The sequence below is a fragment of the Eimeria maxima genome, genomic scaffold (genome assembly GCF_000499605.1).
Source record: "Eimeria maxima Weybridge genomic scaffold, Emw_scaff782, whole genome shotgun sequence".
Taxonomy (NCBI): Eukaryota; Apicomplexa; class Conoidasida; order Eucoccidiorida; family Eimeriidae; genus Eimeria; species Eimeria maxima.
The window spans coordinates 2,826-17,719 of record NW_013566760.1 but is presented as its reverse complement, the minus strand read 5'-3'; the positions used below and the strand labels follow the sequence as shown (position 1 = coordinate 17,719).

Here is a 14,894-nt window from a genome sequence, read left to right as displayed (position 1 = left end):
ACCCGTTTTGCCTGGAAATTTACAGGTCGATTGGCTTGGAATGAGAATGACCGCGCAAGCACGAACTTCCGAAATGCCTGTACGTAGAACTGACAGCAGCCTTAGAATGTGTTATTGGTACGGCATTGTAGCACTATGACTTTGCACTGTATTGAACAGCCGCATTTGCCGATAAGAATTTGTAGCAGTCAAAAAAAAAAACGAAAGAGAAGACGTGTTTAAATAAAAGCATGTTAAAATGACAGTGGGGATGGCAAGGTAAATATGCTGCTGATCATAATTTGCGCTCAGCCATTAGGTGTGGCCACGTGTAATCCATGCTTAAACCAGTGCAGGTGTTGGGATGAGAAGTGCAGCTTAAGATTGAATTCCTTAGAAGTATTCGGTAGCTGCTTCCGTTCCACGTCACAGGCAGTCCCAGAATTTCGCAGTGTCTGCACTGGAGTGTGCCAATTACTCCTGTAATGTGGAATAGCTCCTTTAATCTATCTACAGCGAGCTTCATTCAACCCAGCATACATCAACACCTCATATTTGGCGAGCTTGGGGCGTCAGCCAATGTCAACGATACGCCTAGCTCCCTCAAACGAGCCAGTATCACGTTCTGTGTTTTCGCTACAATACAAAAAGGCAACCCCAGCGGTCGGAAAGCCCCCACCCCAGCTAGCTTAGCCAATAGTGTCACAGACAAGAGAATGGTAGTTTTCAACGAATTCTGTATATCCGGGAGTGGTCCTCTGTTGAATAGAAAAAACACCAGCCATTCAACAACCCCAGCCAAAGTTCGCCTCTGCCGCATCCCAACGGAGACGAATTACAGGTAAGTATTGCCATATTCTATCAAATAACGGGCGATGATTCTTGGTTGCATTGGTTGGTTTGGGGGCGACAGATGTAGCAAATTATGGGCGATACCTGCAACTCTGGCTGAAGTTGCCGAATGCACCCTTACCGGGCAACAATAGACAAAAGGCCGTTGTCTCTTGTGTTCATTCATACAGTCACGAGGCCTTGGTTGTGTTTGTCGGTACATTTTGCACCTTGGATTGCGGCAAGGTGCATTGCAACTCGTTGCAGGCTAGGCGTTCTGCTTCTCCCCCGCCGCAGCAGGCGCTTGTGATGCGGGCTTCAGGACGCCTGGAGATTGGGAAGGGCGTCCAGTTGCATGTAAAGCAATCCCAGAAGTTCTTACACTCCACCGCAGCGCACATCAGGCTTCGGATAAGACCCAGGGCCCGCCGTGCACTACAGCTCAAAGTGCAAAACGGCCCCACAAAACACATCACGCCCTCTTCATTGTACATAAAACACTGTGGGCAGTTGTTGAAGACTTCTGCCTCCGTACCCTTTGTCCACTTCTGCGAGGTATGGTTTCGTGGCACCACTTGACAGACGTCTCAACATCTTACATACTACGCACCAGGAAGCTACATATGATCATGTAGCCCTTTGCAAAGCACGCCTAGTGACTGGCTGGGGGGTTAGCTGCTCGGAAATTCTACTCCTAATTACTTTAGCTCCATTGTTACGATTTGCCTTGGGCTATTATATAGGGCTCGTTACTGTGCGTTTAGACGACGTGGCGCTGTGACTCAGTAGAAAATGTGGAGCCTTGGCTTGGGTGCATGCAGGAGATCCCAATCAATTTGAAAACCTTTGCTAATTAAGGTGCTGCTGTCTCGGTTTAGCTGCCGCGTTTAGCATACGGCAAGCCCTCCTGCTCTGCTCGTTCCGTCACTGTCGGCTGCAGCGGCAGAAGGGGCCCCCTCCAGCCACACAGAACAGATGCAGCAGCAGCAAGATGATGAAATAGTGCAGAAGCCCTCAGTAAAATCGAAAGTATATGATGCAGCATTGGTCCCCTGCTGCAGCAGCAACAGCGGTGGCAACGGAAGCAGTAGGGACGGGTTTATGCTCTTCCACTGCTGCCTGTGGGATCGTGACGGAAGTTTTGCATGCAATGGATTGATGGCAGAAGTCTGCCCTCAAAACGAAGTTTCGAAGTTCGTCCTCCGTTTTTCACAATATCATCGGGCGAAATAACGCCAAAAGCAGCAGCAGTTCATTTCCGTGACAATCCTTGCAGAGTCTTTGCGACGGGGGCATTTACCAGGACATTAAACTTAGGCTCCGCAGGACAGCCGTATATTTGGAGAGGCATTAGCATCCGCACTAGGAAAAGCACCGGGAGGACGAGACGCACCGCCAAAGACGCCGCCGCTGCGCACAGGCCCCTTTTGGGGGACGAAGCAAGCAGTCGGGTGCAAGAGGAGCCTCATGCACAGCAAATGAAGCGACAGCTGAGCAACAGCAGCAATTGCAGCAAGAGCAGCAATTGCAGCAAGAGCAGCAACTGCAGCAAAAGCAGCAATTGCAGCAAAAGCAGCAGCTGCAGCAAAAGCAGTAGAAGCAACAAACCACGCAACAGCAACATGGATCTTCAGGGGCCAAATGGCGGAGGGATGCTTGCCCCAAGTAGCGCGGAAGCAGTAGCACCTGCTCCTTCGAATGCTGCTGCCGGTGCTGTTGAAGAACAGCAGCTGTCGGAGGGATCTGTTTCACCTTCGGGTCGTGGCAGTAGTAACGTCAGCGGCGGCGTGGTATCCTCGTATAGGTGCAGTAGCAGCGGAGGTAGCAACACCAGCGCCGGCAGCGGCACGAGCAGTGGCAGCAGTAGCAGTAGCAGCAGCAGCGCCTGCGGCGGCGGCGGCGGCGGGAGCAGCAGCAGCAGCAGCACAAGCAGCAGCAGAAGTAGTGTCGTGTCTTCCATGCGCAGCAGCAACAGCAACGTGTCCTCTGTTCGCGGGCCGCCTACTCATCGTCCCACCAGCAAACAGCAGCAGCAACAGCAGCATCGGGGTCCGACTTGTGGGGGAAAAAAGGCGCGATGTCTAGGCACCAACCAGTGGGTTGCTGCTCTGTTCAAACCGACGGGGGAGCACAGACTGGCCAAGGTAAAGTGCATGAATATGCGGTTTTTCTTGTTGTGACGCCGTAGCTACAATTCCCAGTGATGGTAATGGTTCACCAGCGTGCTCAGCTGACACTGGAGATGCTTGCAGTGTTGCTGCTGCAACGGAGGTGCAGATCTTGGTCAATGCCTTGCCACTCGTAGTACAGCTGCTGCGGTGTCCTTTGACTGCAGCAGCATACATGTGTGTGCTGGTGCAGATATTGTCAGTGAGAACCCATGGCGAGACGGGCTCGCACCTGCCAGATGAGGTGATGCAGCCGGGGCTCATAAGACAATTGAGGAGCAGCAGTAGCAGCAGCTTAGGCAGCATCAGTAGCAGCTGCAAGAGCAGCACGAGCAAATGCACTGTGTCGCGGGCGGGGAGTTCTTCCGCTCTCGATTCTGCAGGCAGCAACGAAGCAACCGAAGCAGCAGCATTGTGTCCTAGTGCTTATGAATATTATGTGCACTACCGCCTGACAAACAGACGATTAGACTGCTGGCTTCGATTCTCTGATTTACTCCCGGTGAATGCAAGGGGACAGGTATTGCTACCGACGGGTTTTGATCAGCATGGCACCTCACGGCAAACTTCCCCTACTGCTGGGGCCGCAGGAACAGAAGCAGCCGATGCTGCAGCACTTGAGGGAATGCGCGATCATGCAACCGCAGAGGCTGCTCGAAAAGAGGAGCACATGCCCAAGCGAATGAAGCTGTCGCACGAATGCCCAATTACCTCGGATGGTGCTGTTGCTTCTGTTGGTAGTGCAGTTGCCGGGTTAGCCGAAGTGTCCATGGCCGCATCTCTACCAGCGGCGGCACCAGCAGCAGGAGAGCGGGATGCAGCGGACGACTGCGCTGCCGCTGCTGCTGCTTGGAAACGCCTGGAGAGCGAGAGGAGTGCAGAGGCTGAGGAGCTCAAGGCGCTGCTCTTCGACCCTTCACTCGTCTTTTCAGATGTGCGCCGGTTTGAGTTTTTGTATTAGAATAGTGAAAGATACCATATTAACGTAGTGAAATATGCCATAACTACATTTGCCCCCAATTTCTCTCTTTCGTCTTTGGGTGTGTCCCAGCCCTGTACATATCTAGTGCCTTCTGCTGGTTGCCTGCTCTCGCTCTTATGCTGGACGTGCCTTTTCCTTGCCGTGCATCCTTCAATTGGTTTATGCACATAATCATGGGTTAGAACTCTAGTATTGTCCGCGAAATTTTGTCAGTAACGAACAGGTTAGGGGTGTAAAATATCACGCACATGCGGCCTGCGCGACTTGACCGTCGGAAAAACACACGCTAGAGGGATGTCTACGTTTCACTTCTGCTTGATTAAACATTCGCGGAGGTGAAGGGGATGAAAACCAGTATCGTATGCTCAATTTTGCATATGTCTGGACACAAGTAGTGCACGTGTTTTTTAGTATTATGCCTTTGAAAGCAACGAGCTGTTCTCGATTGAACTTTGTGCACTGCTGGCATCTTCTACATTTTCATTCTACTTGTCGCTTCGCCTCCTGGTTCTTACTGTTGATCTTACGTCTTTCCATCCGTGAAAGTTTCCCTCATCCTCAGTGCGACATGATTTTTGTGCTCTCGTCCGATGCTCCGTGGGCTCTGGTCAGCTTCTTTTGTGCTGGGTTTTACGATTGGTTTCGGATAACTTCGCCGCCTATTTACATCCCCTTTGCTTGCTTGCGTCGGCCGTCATTGCAGCACGATGACGAGGAACACGAGGGTATGGATTCAGCGACGTTGGCGGCACACGAAGAAGCTACGCGCGTGAAGACCGTTAACAGGATATTCTTTGGGGGTCAGGAGATTGACACCTGGTACTTTTCGCCTTACCCGGCTGAGGCGCAGGCCTCAGATCTTCACATTTGCGAATTCTGCCTCTCTTTCTTCCTCAAGGCCTCCGAGCTTCTCACACACTCCCTGAGGTGCACCGTGAGACATCCGCCAGGCAACGAAATCTACAGAGATGGACAGTCAGTCGCTCCAGAGTACAGCCAGGCTCATGCTGCTGCTGCTGCCATCGTACGGGCCTATGGTTCCGCCAACCGAGACGGCCACACGCAGTGGCCCGTTTGTGCTTTTTGTTGGTTTCACTTGCTGTCTGCTGGTGCTGGTGGACTATGGGCCGAATTGGGCAAGCGATGCGCAGCCGGCTAGCTATTTACAATACCTGCACTGAGCTTCCTTTGTAGTCGTTCCTGGTGTTTTCTGCTTCTTTTGCAGTTGCTGCTAGTGCTTCGATTGAGTGGTTGCTACTTTTCCTGCTTCCAAATATGCCCCTGCTGTTGCTGCGAAACGCAAGACACCGGTGGTATGCTTTCCATTGTTTGTTGTTGCTGCATCTGCTGCAGTTTGTCTATGTTCGAAGTTGACGGCAAGACGGCTCGAGTCTACAGCGTGGGTGCCTTTTCTCTACAGGCCACTAACAGTATCTGCAACTGCACCACCTGAACGTGGACATAAAGTAACATGCTGTCGTGTTTATTCTGTATAGGAGAACTTGTGCTTTTTGGCAAAACTCTTCTTGGACCACAAGACGCTTCAGTTTGACGTCGAGCCCTTCCTGTTCTACGTCCTTACGGAGGTCCGTAACCAATACCGTTTAAGCTTGTTCTTGTCGCGAGTAATTATGCGCATGTGCTCTTGTGCCGTTGGTGCTGTTTCAACCGCCCTTTCGTACTGCGTTCGTTTCTTTTTTGTTGTTGGTAGTGCTCATGACACAACTGCTCCTACGACGTTAGCTCCTGCTGTCTCTGCTGTAAACCTGTTTACTGCTGCGGGGCCCGAGAATGGTTTTGTGTCGGTCAGCGTAGCAGTTTGCATGTCCATATGATGCTATTCACTGCAACTTCTCAGGTTGACGCGGGGGGAGCTCACCTCATCGGATACTTTTCGAAGGTACTTAGTGTTAAGACCCTCGATGTTACTGCAGCTGTGTATAATGCTGGTGGTGGCGCACGCTGTCAGCCTACTACCATTTAGTGGTTTAACGCCTTTGCTAAGGAGCAAAGGCAGCAGCAGTAATTCCCACAGCAGTAGCTGCCAAACGCACAGCATCTGCCGGGGCTTGACAAATGCGTATCTGGTGCAGGAAAAGGTGTCTATTCAGGGATACAATCTTGCATGGTGAGACCATTGCTCCTTTCGGTGTTGCAGTTGCTGATGCTGCTGCTCATACATTTGCTGGTCCTGCTATCCTCACTGTCTGTTTCGCTGAGAGTTTCCTTGTTTGGGTGGACACGTGTCTCATGTGTACCCAGTCGGTGTGGCGGCAACGGCGCCAGTAGCACCAGCATTTGCAGTACCCGCACCAGCAACACCAGTAACAGTTGCTTTGCCAGTTGCCGCAACGTTACCGAAACTATCGGCAGTGTATCAGGAAGAGCACATACACTACGGAACAATGCAACAGCAGCAGTGGGAATGCTTGTCGTGTGGTGCCTGTCCTTTAGCATTTTGACTCTTCCGCAGCATCAGCGCAAAGGCTATGGACGCTTCTTGATATCATTTAGCTATGTGCTATCATTGAAAGAAAATAAACGCGGGGGACCCGAAAGGCCCCTCTCTGACTTGGGTCGCCTCAGTTACATCGGCTGGTGGAGTTGGCGGCTGCTGAACCTACTTTCAGAGCCACAGTGGATGGCCAAAAAACGCGTTTCCATACACGTAGGCAGTATGATACTTCTGTTGTTGCTGTATCTGGTGCTGTAGCTGCTGGCATTGCTGCCTACGTCTCCACCTCAGCATTGCCGTTTCCGGATGCTGCAAAGTGTATCGTATCGGCTTTAGCCTCCTAAATTGCTCCTTTCTCCGCTGCATTTGTTGCTGCTACTGTTGCCAGTGTTGCATCCAGACATAGCTTGTGCAGCGTTTCGCCAACCGGTGCCTCGGGTGCAGTGTGTGCTGCTGCTGTTCTGGCCTGCTGCTGCTGAGACAGTAGGGCCTCTCGTCATGCCAGTTTTTCTGGCCGCATCTGGCCCTTCTCTGTCTTACAACTAGGCGGTCTGTATCGCAGTCTTCAGTCCTTTTTTCTCTTTCCACGTCGGCTCGCTTCCCTTCTTCACCTGATCATCCCTTGTCTACAATATTGCGTGTGTGCTTGCTGCCTGCAATTTGGTGCTTTGCCTGCTTGCAAGATCGTGCTTTAGTATCAGTGCCTTCTTTCCACATATTTCAGGCCATCTCTTTGTTGCTTCTGGCAATGCATCCCCTTGGCATTTACAGAACCCGTTGAGGTTCGGCTGGTTGTTTCTGCGGCGCTGTTTCCGGCTTCAGGAGTTGGTGCGAGCTACAGCCATTCGCCCTGAGGACATTCAGAGGACTCTCGAGGAAATTGGTGTCCTTAGGTACCGCGACTGGATATTGCTGCTGTTGTGCTGCTGTTGTTGTTACTAGTTTTCCCGGGTTTGTTATATAAGCTGCTGTGACCGCCGCAAACCTGCTTCCTCCTCCTTCAGAGGTCGTCAATACACTTGGTGCACCTGTTGTTCCTGCTGTGAAACCAATTGTGGCGCTGATGCCACCACGACATTGATTTCTGCTGCTGCTGCCCGCATAAAGCTTCGTGCTGCTATGCTGGGTTGGCCGTGGGTGCGCTTACTCATGGGGCCCATGGTTGAGCTAGCGCTGCTTGGATGAGTGGTGCATCTTCTAATAAAGCTGCCTGTGTCGCAGGTATCTTCAGGGGCACCACGTTTTGCTGCTGCATCCTGACTTAGTCAAATGCCGCCTGCAGTGAGTTTTGCTTGCACAGCATCTCTACAGCTCGTTGGCACGCTTATGCAGAGGGGCACTATGACATTTGCTAACGGCGCGATTCATGCGTTTTGTTTTCACCCTACCTGCTGCTGCGTGTGCTGCTGCCCCCACTGGTGCCGCTCCTGCCTGCTGCTGTTGCTTTTCCCGTAGAGAGGCAGGCTCTGGAGGGGTGCCGGTACACCCGGAAAAACTCCACTTTTCTCCCTATCACCAAGGCCCGCCTCAGCCCAACGAGATGATGCCTCCTGCAGTGGCAGACGAAGATTAGATCGACCACTAGAGTGCCAGTCCTGCTATGGCTTTTGGATTTACAGAGGCGGGATTGGCGACCTCCGGCTCGTTAGCAGCAACAAACTTCCCGTCATTGTTAATGCAGTTACACAGTGCCCTGGGCCGCAGGTGACCTTCCATGATTCTGGCTCCACCATTTCGTTTCCAACCGGAGAAGCAGCAGGGTCATTTTCACCATAATTGGATGAAATGAACTGTCGTGACAGTTTACTGTCACGGGCGACTTAACCCTTGTCGACCTCGTTGAAGCCGAACGAGCATTTGCATGGAGAGACCGCTAACACTGTTTTAGTCTGTCTCACTGCTCTTGTACCTATACGTTTAGACGTAGCCAACAGCTGACATCCACGCTGCTGCCGAGACGGACGCGGTAGTGTTTTAGTTATTTATATTCTCACCAGCAAGGTTGTCTCGTTACTAGAGGATTTGTGTGTGTAGCAGCAGCCGCAGTAGCTGCAGCAGCACGTTCTTCAGAAGTGTTCGGGAGGAACAACACAAGCAGCAGCAAGACTGTGACGGCCTCTGGGTTTGGGGTGTTTTCTGCTGCTAGCTACGGATACACTCCTTCAGAAGTTGGTAGGGAAATGAGTACGGCCCTCATCAGAAGGTGTGCCAGTCCTGTAAGCGGCAGTCGGACCAGTGACAAACACACACTTAAAGCTTTTACAGAGCGCCGACCTACGTACAAAGCTGCCGCCGGATACAGAGGAGTGCGAGCTTTCAGTGGCTACTCGTTTCATGGGCTAGCTGGCGGCGGTTAGCAGACACCGGGAGACTAAATAGAAGGTACTGAGCCCTGTGGGACTGGAAGGGACAAGTGGTCGGGGAGGGGACGGATTTTGAACGTGGCATCTCACAGGGGAAAATCAGTAGTGGTGATAGAGGAACACGAAAAAGCGGAGGCAGAATATAACCGTACACGAGCTGGAACAATGAGGAAATCCAATGGCCAAGCATAAAGATATCAGCTCTGGCCCAAACCCAGACGAGGATATGCGAAGGAACACAACGTCCTCTTCGGTTCTATCACCGCAAATCACCCTGGGTGGAATTGCTGCATTTCCACACATTGCTGCATTGTGATTAAAAGCAGCGCAGCAGCAGATACCGCTCCTCGTAAGAGGTAGCATCACATGGCCACTTTCTACCTAATGTTTGCCACGTCGTCACTGAATTTGGTGCACTTTTCCCCATGTGCGCAGGCTGGGTACAGAGGGCCAAGTAGTAGGTTTTACATACGGGGTTAGTGTATGCCTACAGAAGAACGTGATTTCCGTCGTCTGGAGCAACCACTGTTGTGTACTGCACCACAGGCTAAATGTCGAGCCTGCATTCTCAGCTACAAAACTTGAAAAAGGTATTTGGAGTATGTGGATGATTTGCAAACAGCTGGCGTATCTCGAATGAGGCACTACCCACATCATTCTTGGAAACGGTAGTCTCTGAGGCTGCCCAATGATCCCGAAGTCTCTGTTCACTTCTACCACTTACCTAAATTATCGTTTTGTAAAAGAATATCCTGTTAGCTCTTAAAACCCTATATGAGGAGCAAGATGCATAAGTCAGATGGCACCATCTGATTCAGGAGCTGATTTCCTCAGCTTAACGTCCCTCTGAACCATTAAAATAATGTCATCTGCGGTCCAGTTGTAGGCGGGACTGGTTTTACGGTACTGGTCAGGCGGGACTAGAAAGACGGTGCGTGGTTGGGGCATTTTCCTTGAGAATAGACCGTCACCTGTTTGAGGGACAGAACTGGTCGCCATCACGATGGGGGAAGGCGTCTCGATTCTGGTTGACTGTAGCCAAGGAGAAAGAGATACTCAGATGATCTGTAGTAAAATCAATAAGCACTAATAATCGAGATAATGCACAGGAGAAGTCGGCACAAAGGCTAGTAGCATACGTCCGTACATCGGCTAGTACCTGACGAAGTCTATTGTTTTGCGGAGGTAGCTCTCTGCTCTCCGTATTTCATTACTCTGTGGAAGATGCGGTCGTGGTCTCGATGGGCGGCTTTTCCCTCCACGTACCTGTTCCGCCCTCTGATGCTGGTGGTATTTGAGTCCGTGGTTTCCTGTTCGCTACGAGAGATCTCTCCCCTTCGAGCTACAGCTGAAGCAATGATGGATTCCAGAAATTTACGTTACATAGACACAAGCGGCCATCTACTTTGCATCGTACAACTCACCCCCCCAAACGTGCACGCTCCCGCGTTAAGAGGCCCCCTCTCTTTCAACCAATATAGCCTGGGCTCCTGTCCGTCAGTGATCACGCCCTCCACCCTACCACTGCCCCTGATGGGTGCGAAGGAAATATCCCGGTGCGAGCCATTTAACGCACACCGTGTCATCGCTTCCCGAGGGTCATTCCCAAGGACATCTGAGCTGCACGTCTCACCTCCCCGTCACAGACGAAGCCGGCGCCTGACAGTCCGCTGTGGCGAATGCGGCGGGGACTCCATTCGCACCACAAACCACGCAGCGCTACGAATTTCGATGTGCTTATCATACTTCTGGTGTAGGTGCTATGGGATCCGCCTTCCCGATCGCTACAATACGTGCTATCCCCATTCGTTTGAGCCAAGCACACATTTCCAGAGGGTGCCTCGCAGCTGGCTACGCGGTATCCAACAGCCATCATGGTGGGTTATTGAAGCTCCCCTCAATAGGGAATGGGCGTATCCTTTCGTTCTGGCCAACAAGTGAGGTTATCCACTGCGATACTCGCACGCGCCTACTGAACACGATACTCGCGCGACAGACCGGAGCTGCTTACTCAGTTACAATGTGTTTCTTTCCATTAGAAACGTAAAATGGACGAGCAAGTGGAAATAAGCGAACTAATAGGGACAGAGAATAGCTGTCCCACAGCGAGTCCCTATGTGCATGCAGTCTATTGCATTAACGCTCCAAGTGGCGTTGCTACTTTAGCAGTTGTGTACCCAATAATCATTGCGCCTAGTTTATTTCACAGACGGCTAGATCTGTGGCAGGAGGTACGGCAGGCCATACGTGAAGTGCCGTCGGCACTTCTTTGCTACTGCTGCTGCTTCTTATTGGAAATTAACACCAAAATGGAATTCGGAATGGCGTGCCCCGCCTTATGTCGCGGACCTCGATCCTCGGGAAAAGTCGCTGGAGGGGTGTACCCAACAAAGAAATTAAACCTCCGCCTGTGCCAAATAGCACGGGAAAGTGCGAGACCGAGAGGAAAGCGCTGCCCAGCGAATAGAGCAAGCAGATCTGCCTATCGCCAATGGGTACCGTGTCCACTGATGTACGCGCGCATACGACGGATACGGGTGAATGTAGAATCGCTACTAGACAAGAGCACAGTACAGCTTTCCCAAAGGATACGGCCAGCGAATGCAACAACACAGACACAAACGCTACGTCCATAAACAGTACGTGCGTGTTCATTCTACTCACGGCCACCTTTTGGCATTCGTGCATGAAAATACAAATGTCCACGTATGCAGCCAGCTGCATAGCCCAGAAAGAAAAATATGCACAGCATGTCCGTCGGTGCTGATGAGAAAACCATGTTACATGCATGATATTCGTAATTCGCAAACGTAACGCACGTATGCATGCATACATGTCCACACAATCAATGGCTTCGTACTTTGGTCTTCAAAGAAAAATAGCTAACATATATGTCCTATATATATTTGCATTCGTTTTGAAACAGACAATCACTTGCTACAGCATGAACCTGCAGACACACAGCCACAACGCCATTCCATGCCTAGACAGAAACTAACGACTCATGAAGGCCTTCCCGTCGCAGCTAGAACTCAACAATATAGCACATAGACTGCCAACGCACCCGTACCGAGTCGCACAACACTATGTGCAGCCTGGCCATCTGCTCTGCATTCCTGGCCCTGCTGTGTTTGATCCACTGGCCGTCCCCGCGTTGCTTGCGCGTATGGCTGCACACACAATCACAGAAAAGGGCTCAGTATGCAAGTTCACGCACGAGCAAATGCCACAACAAAGGAATGCGGACGGCCTTGCTCTCCACAAACAGCGCGCCACGTCGGCGTAAATCCACTGGGAAATTTGTTATTTGACGACTGGCGCAAAGAGTGCAACTTGCCATTATTGCTACCTGAGCGTTCCAAAGCGCCCGATCGCTGCGAGACGGAACTTTCTCCGTCGCCTTCCTGCTACACCCCCCTTCAGAACATCTCCCGTGGCATGTCCCTATGTCGGCTTTTGTGCTGGTCTGCAGCCTTTCGATTCTCTCCTCCCTACTACCACTGTACCCCCGATCCCTAGGGAAAGAACCGTGCTGAGTTGCAGAGCTCTCCACAAGTCTGTTAATGTTGCTTCTGCCTCCGCGCGCAGCGTCCCATGCGGTTTGATTGACCCCCCGAATGCATCCACTAGGCCCCTTTCCGTCAATGGCTGCTCTACGTAGCACGCAACAACCTCCACCCGATTCGATGCAGTCATCCTGTTCTCCAGCAGCTGTCCCCAAATACGTGCTGTGACACTCGCGGAAGCTGGGACAGCAACCCTGTGGTTCGTCCTTGCCACGTGTGGGGCACATCGCAAATCGGCACGTAGGAGCATTTGATGCTGGCGGCGTTGTAGGCCTGCATATAAGGGGAACCATGGGGACCGTCGTGAGAAGAAAAGGATGACCCGGTAGGGAGCAAGCTGCAGGGACCGCCCTATGGGATGCTGAATGACTGGGGGGCGTGGGGTTCTCGGGGTTCGGAAATGAGGGGGTAGTTGAGACAGGAACAACTGTATTACAACCATGAGATGGAGCAAACCTGGAAGCTATGTCAACTGCTGGGCACTCTTTACCGTGACACTCTGAACCGTGGACCTCCGCACAGGGAGGTGAGGTGGTCACAGAGCATTGAGGGCGTGGTACGGATGTGCGTGAAATAGCCTCCACCATAGGCACCCTCAAACTTCCAACCATCCTTTGGTTGGCTTCCTTTTTGCCGGAGCCCTTTGCATTCCCAAATTCCCTGCCAGGCATCATCGCGAAAAGCAACTGGGGGTTGGCAGACTGAGTGGTGAATTCCTACTAAAAATAGCACACACGCAGGGGACGCATACACAGTCCGTCTTTTGACCGGAAACTCTTATTTATGTGGTGAATAAGTGCCGGAAGCGCACTTGCTGGATCACACGCCTGCATTTTCATGGAACAACCAGTGGTCGGTCCTCAGGTCCACGGCAAAAACCGACGCTGCCTTCTTAGTCACACGGCTCCTAGAGTCAACTTCACACAGCTTGAAAACTATATTAAAAGTATCTCGGTACTTTACGCTCCTGGTTCATCTCCATGGAGCAACCAAACATTCCATTCGGGGAGGAGGTAGACCCTGCCGCCTGCCTGTGGTCCCACCGCTTTTTGCCTACTCACCAGATTATCGTTGCGTAAATGAATCGCCTTGCTCATTAAGTACCTTTTGAACAGAAACAGGAATGAGAGTTGTAGCAGTCTTGGGTAATTCAGACACTGTCAAACCTCGACTACTTCAAGTGGCGTTGATCTTGCATCTGTTGCACATCAGCTAGCGTGGTGTAAAGCACTGCCAGACACAGCACCCCACTAAGCCCCGGACTCGGACGCGATGCTCGAAAACAACAAATTAAATTCCAATTGCAGTTATATTCCACTCGGAATTGGTTAGGTTAAACGTGGAAAAGGCATTTTATTTGCGAGTAGAGCGTCAACTCCCTGGAGGAATGCGTGGTTGTCTCGATTCTCCGTTGCTTCTGAGCACGCTCGGCAGACTGCTGCAACTGCCAATGTGCTAGTTGACTGGTTTTCAGCAATATCGAACACGACTCAGCCTGTAGACAGTGCACACAAGCAATCCCTCTAGTGGCTATCAGACCGTCGTACTAGGGCAGTTCCTGTCCTTAAATAGCCCAGGGCTGCGTGCCGCTTACTTGCATGCCGGTGATCAACAGGCCAGGATAGTTGGCTTTTCGAACTATGCTCCACAAATATTCCCCATGCCGCAGCTGAGGAGAGCTCTCGTCCAAATTCCGCGACTCCCATACACTTGCCAGCGTTTTTCGTTGCAGTGAGGCAAATAGTAGCTGCGGAAAGCAGGCCCACAGACGGGTAGCCTGTTGCAGAGCAGTCCAAGGTCGGAAATGCTCTCATTCAGGAGGAACTTGGGAGAAATACATGCAGATACAGCACCCTCAACAGCGTCGTTAACAGCTCAGCCCAGGGCAGCACCCGGAGAATGAAAATTGATACGGATGTACCCTGTGTTGAGAAAACGGTAAACAGGTGAGTGCTCCGTCGAACTGAAACGAGAACGGTATATGCCAAGCATGTCTTCCTGCTCCCACAGTCCAAGAACGACTGGTTAAGCGATCTGGAGTCGGCGAAGCAATGCCAAGCTCGTCTGGACGTCTCCTTTTCCCTCACGGCCTACGTGAAGAGCCAATTCATAATGGCATTCACTTCGTTAAATGAGCAGCAATGAACAGGCATGCTAAGGGTATTCCTGCCTAAGCACGCATATCTTCGTTACGGATCTTATCCAGGATATGACTGCTTCCCCTCGAAAGCTGGAATGCAAGTTCATCTCGGAGTTGGCAAGGGTTGGCAAGTGTACAGGGTGCAGCACAATCAGTAAAAACGCAAACAGGTGAAGTTATTGGTCACAGCAGCCCGTAGCCAGACGGGCTGCCAAGGGAACCCTATATGATGAAAACGTGAAACCAACACAAGTGCAGCAGCAGGTATTCATCGAAAAGAGCATACAACCACAGCATACACCGGCCTTGCAGAAATTGCTGGAAATTACCCTAATAGGAATGACTAATTATAGAGCTTAATTTTATTGGGCCAATGGAGCCCAGCCCAGTCGGAGCAACAAAAGACAGTA

At 51.5% G+C, this 14,894-nt stretch overlaps 2 protein-coding genes across 2 annotated transcripts; one reads left to right on the top strand and one right to left on the bottom strand.

Annotated features, from left to right (window-relative positions):
• Positions 1-2,462: 2,462 nt before the first annotated feature.
• On the top strand, positions 2,463-7,988 carry EMWEY_00043000 (histone acetyltransferase, putative; the record flags this gene model as incomplete). Its single annotated transcript, XM_013482801.1, has 9 exons — positions 2,463-2,954; positions 3,172-3,920; positions 4,573-4,984; positions 5,457-5,546; positions 5,771-5,860; positions 6,054-6,088; positions 6,415-6,628; positions 7,238-7,308; positions 7,871-7,988. 9 exons carry the CDS (start codon positions 2,463-2,465, stop codon positions 7,986-7,988), a joined length of 2,271 nt encoding a protein of 756 aa, XP_013338255.1.
• A 3,720-nt stretch (positions 7,989-11,708) lies between these two features.
• EMWEY_00042990 (hypothetical protein) lies at positions 11,709-13,441 on the bottom strand (the record flags this gene model as incomplete). The annotated part of the gene is made up of 5 exons (XM_013482800.1): positions 11,709-11,728; positions 11,849-11,948; positions 12,274-12,431; positions 12,835-13,060; positions 13,406-13,441. 5 exons carry the CDS (start codon positions 13,439-13,441, stop codon positions 11,709-11,711), a joined length of 540 nt encoding a protein of 179 aa, XP_013338254.1.
• Positions 13,442-14,894: the final 1,453 nt, after the last annotated feature.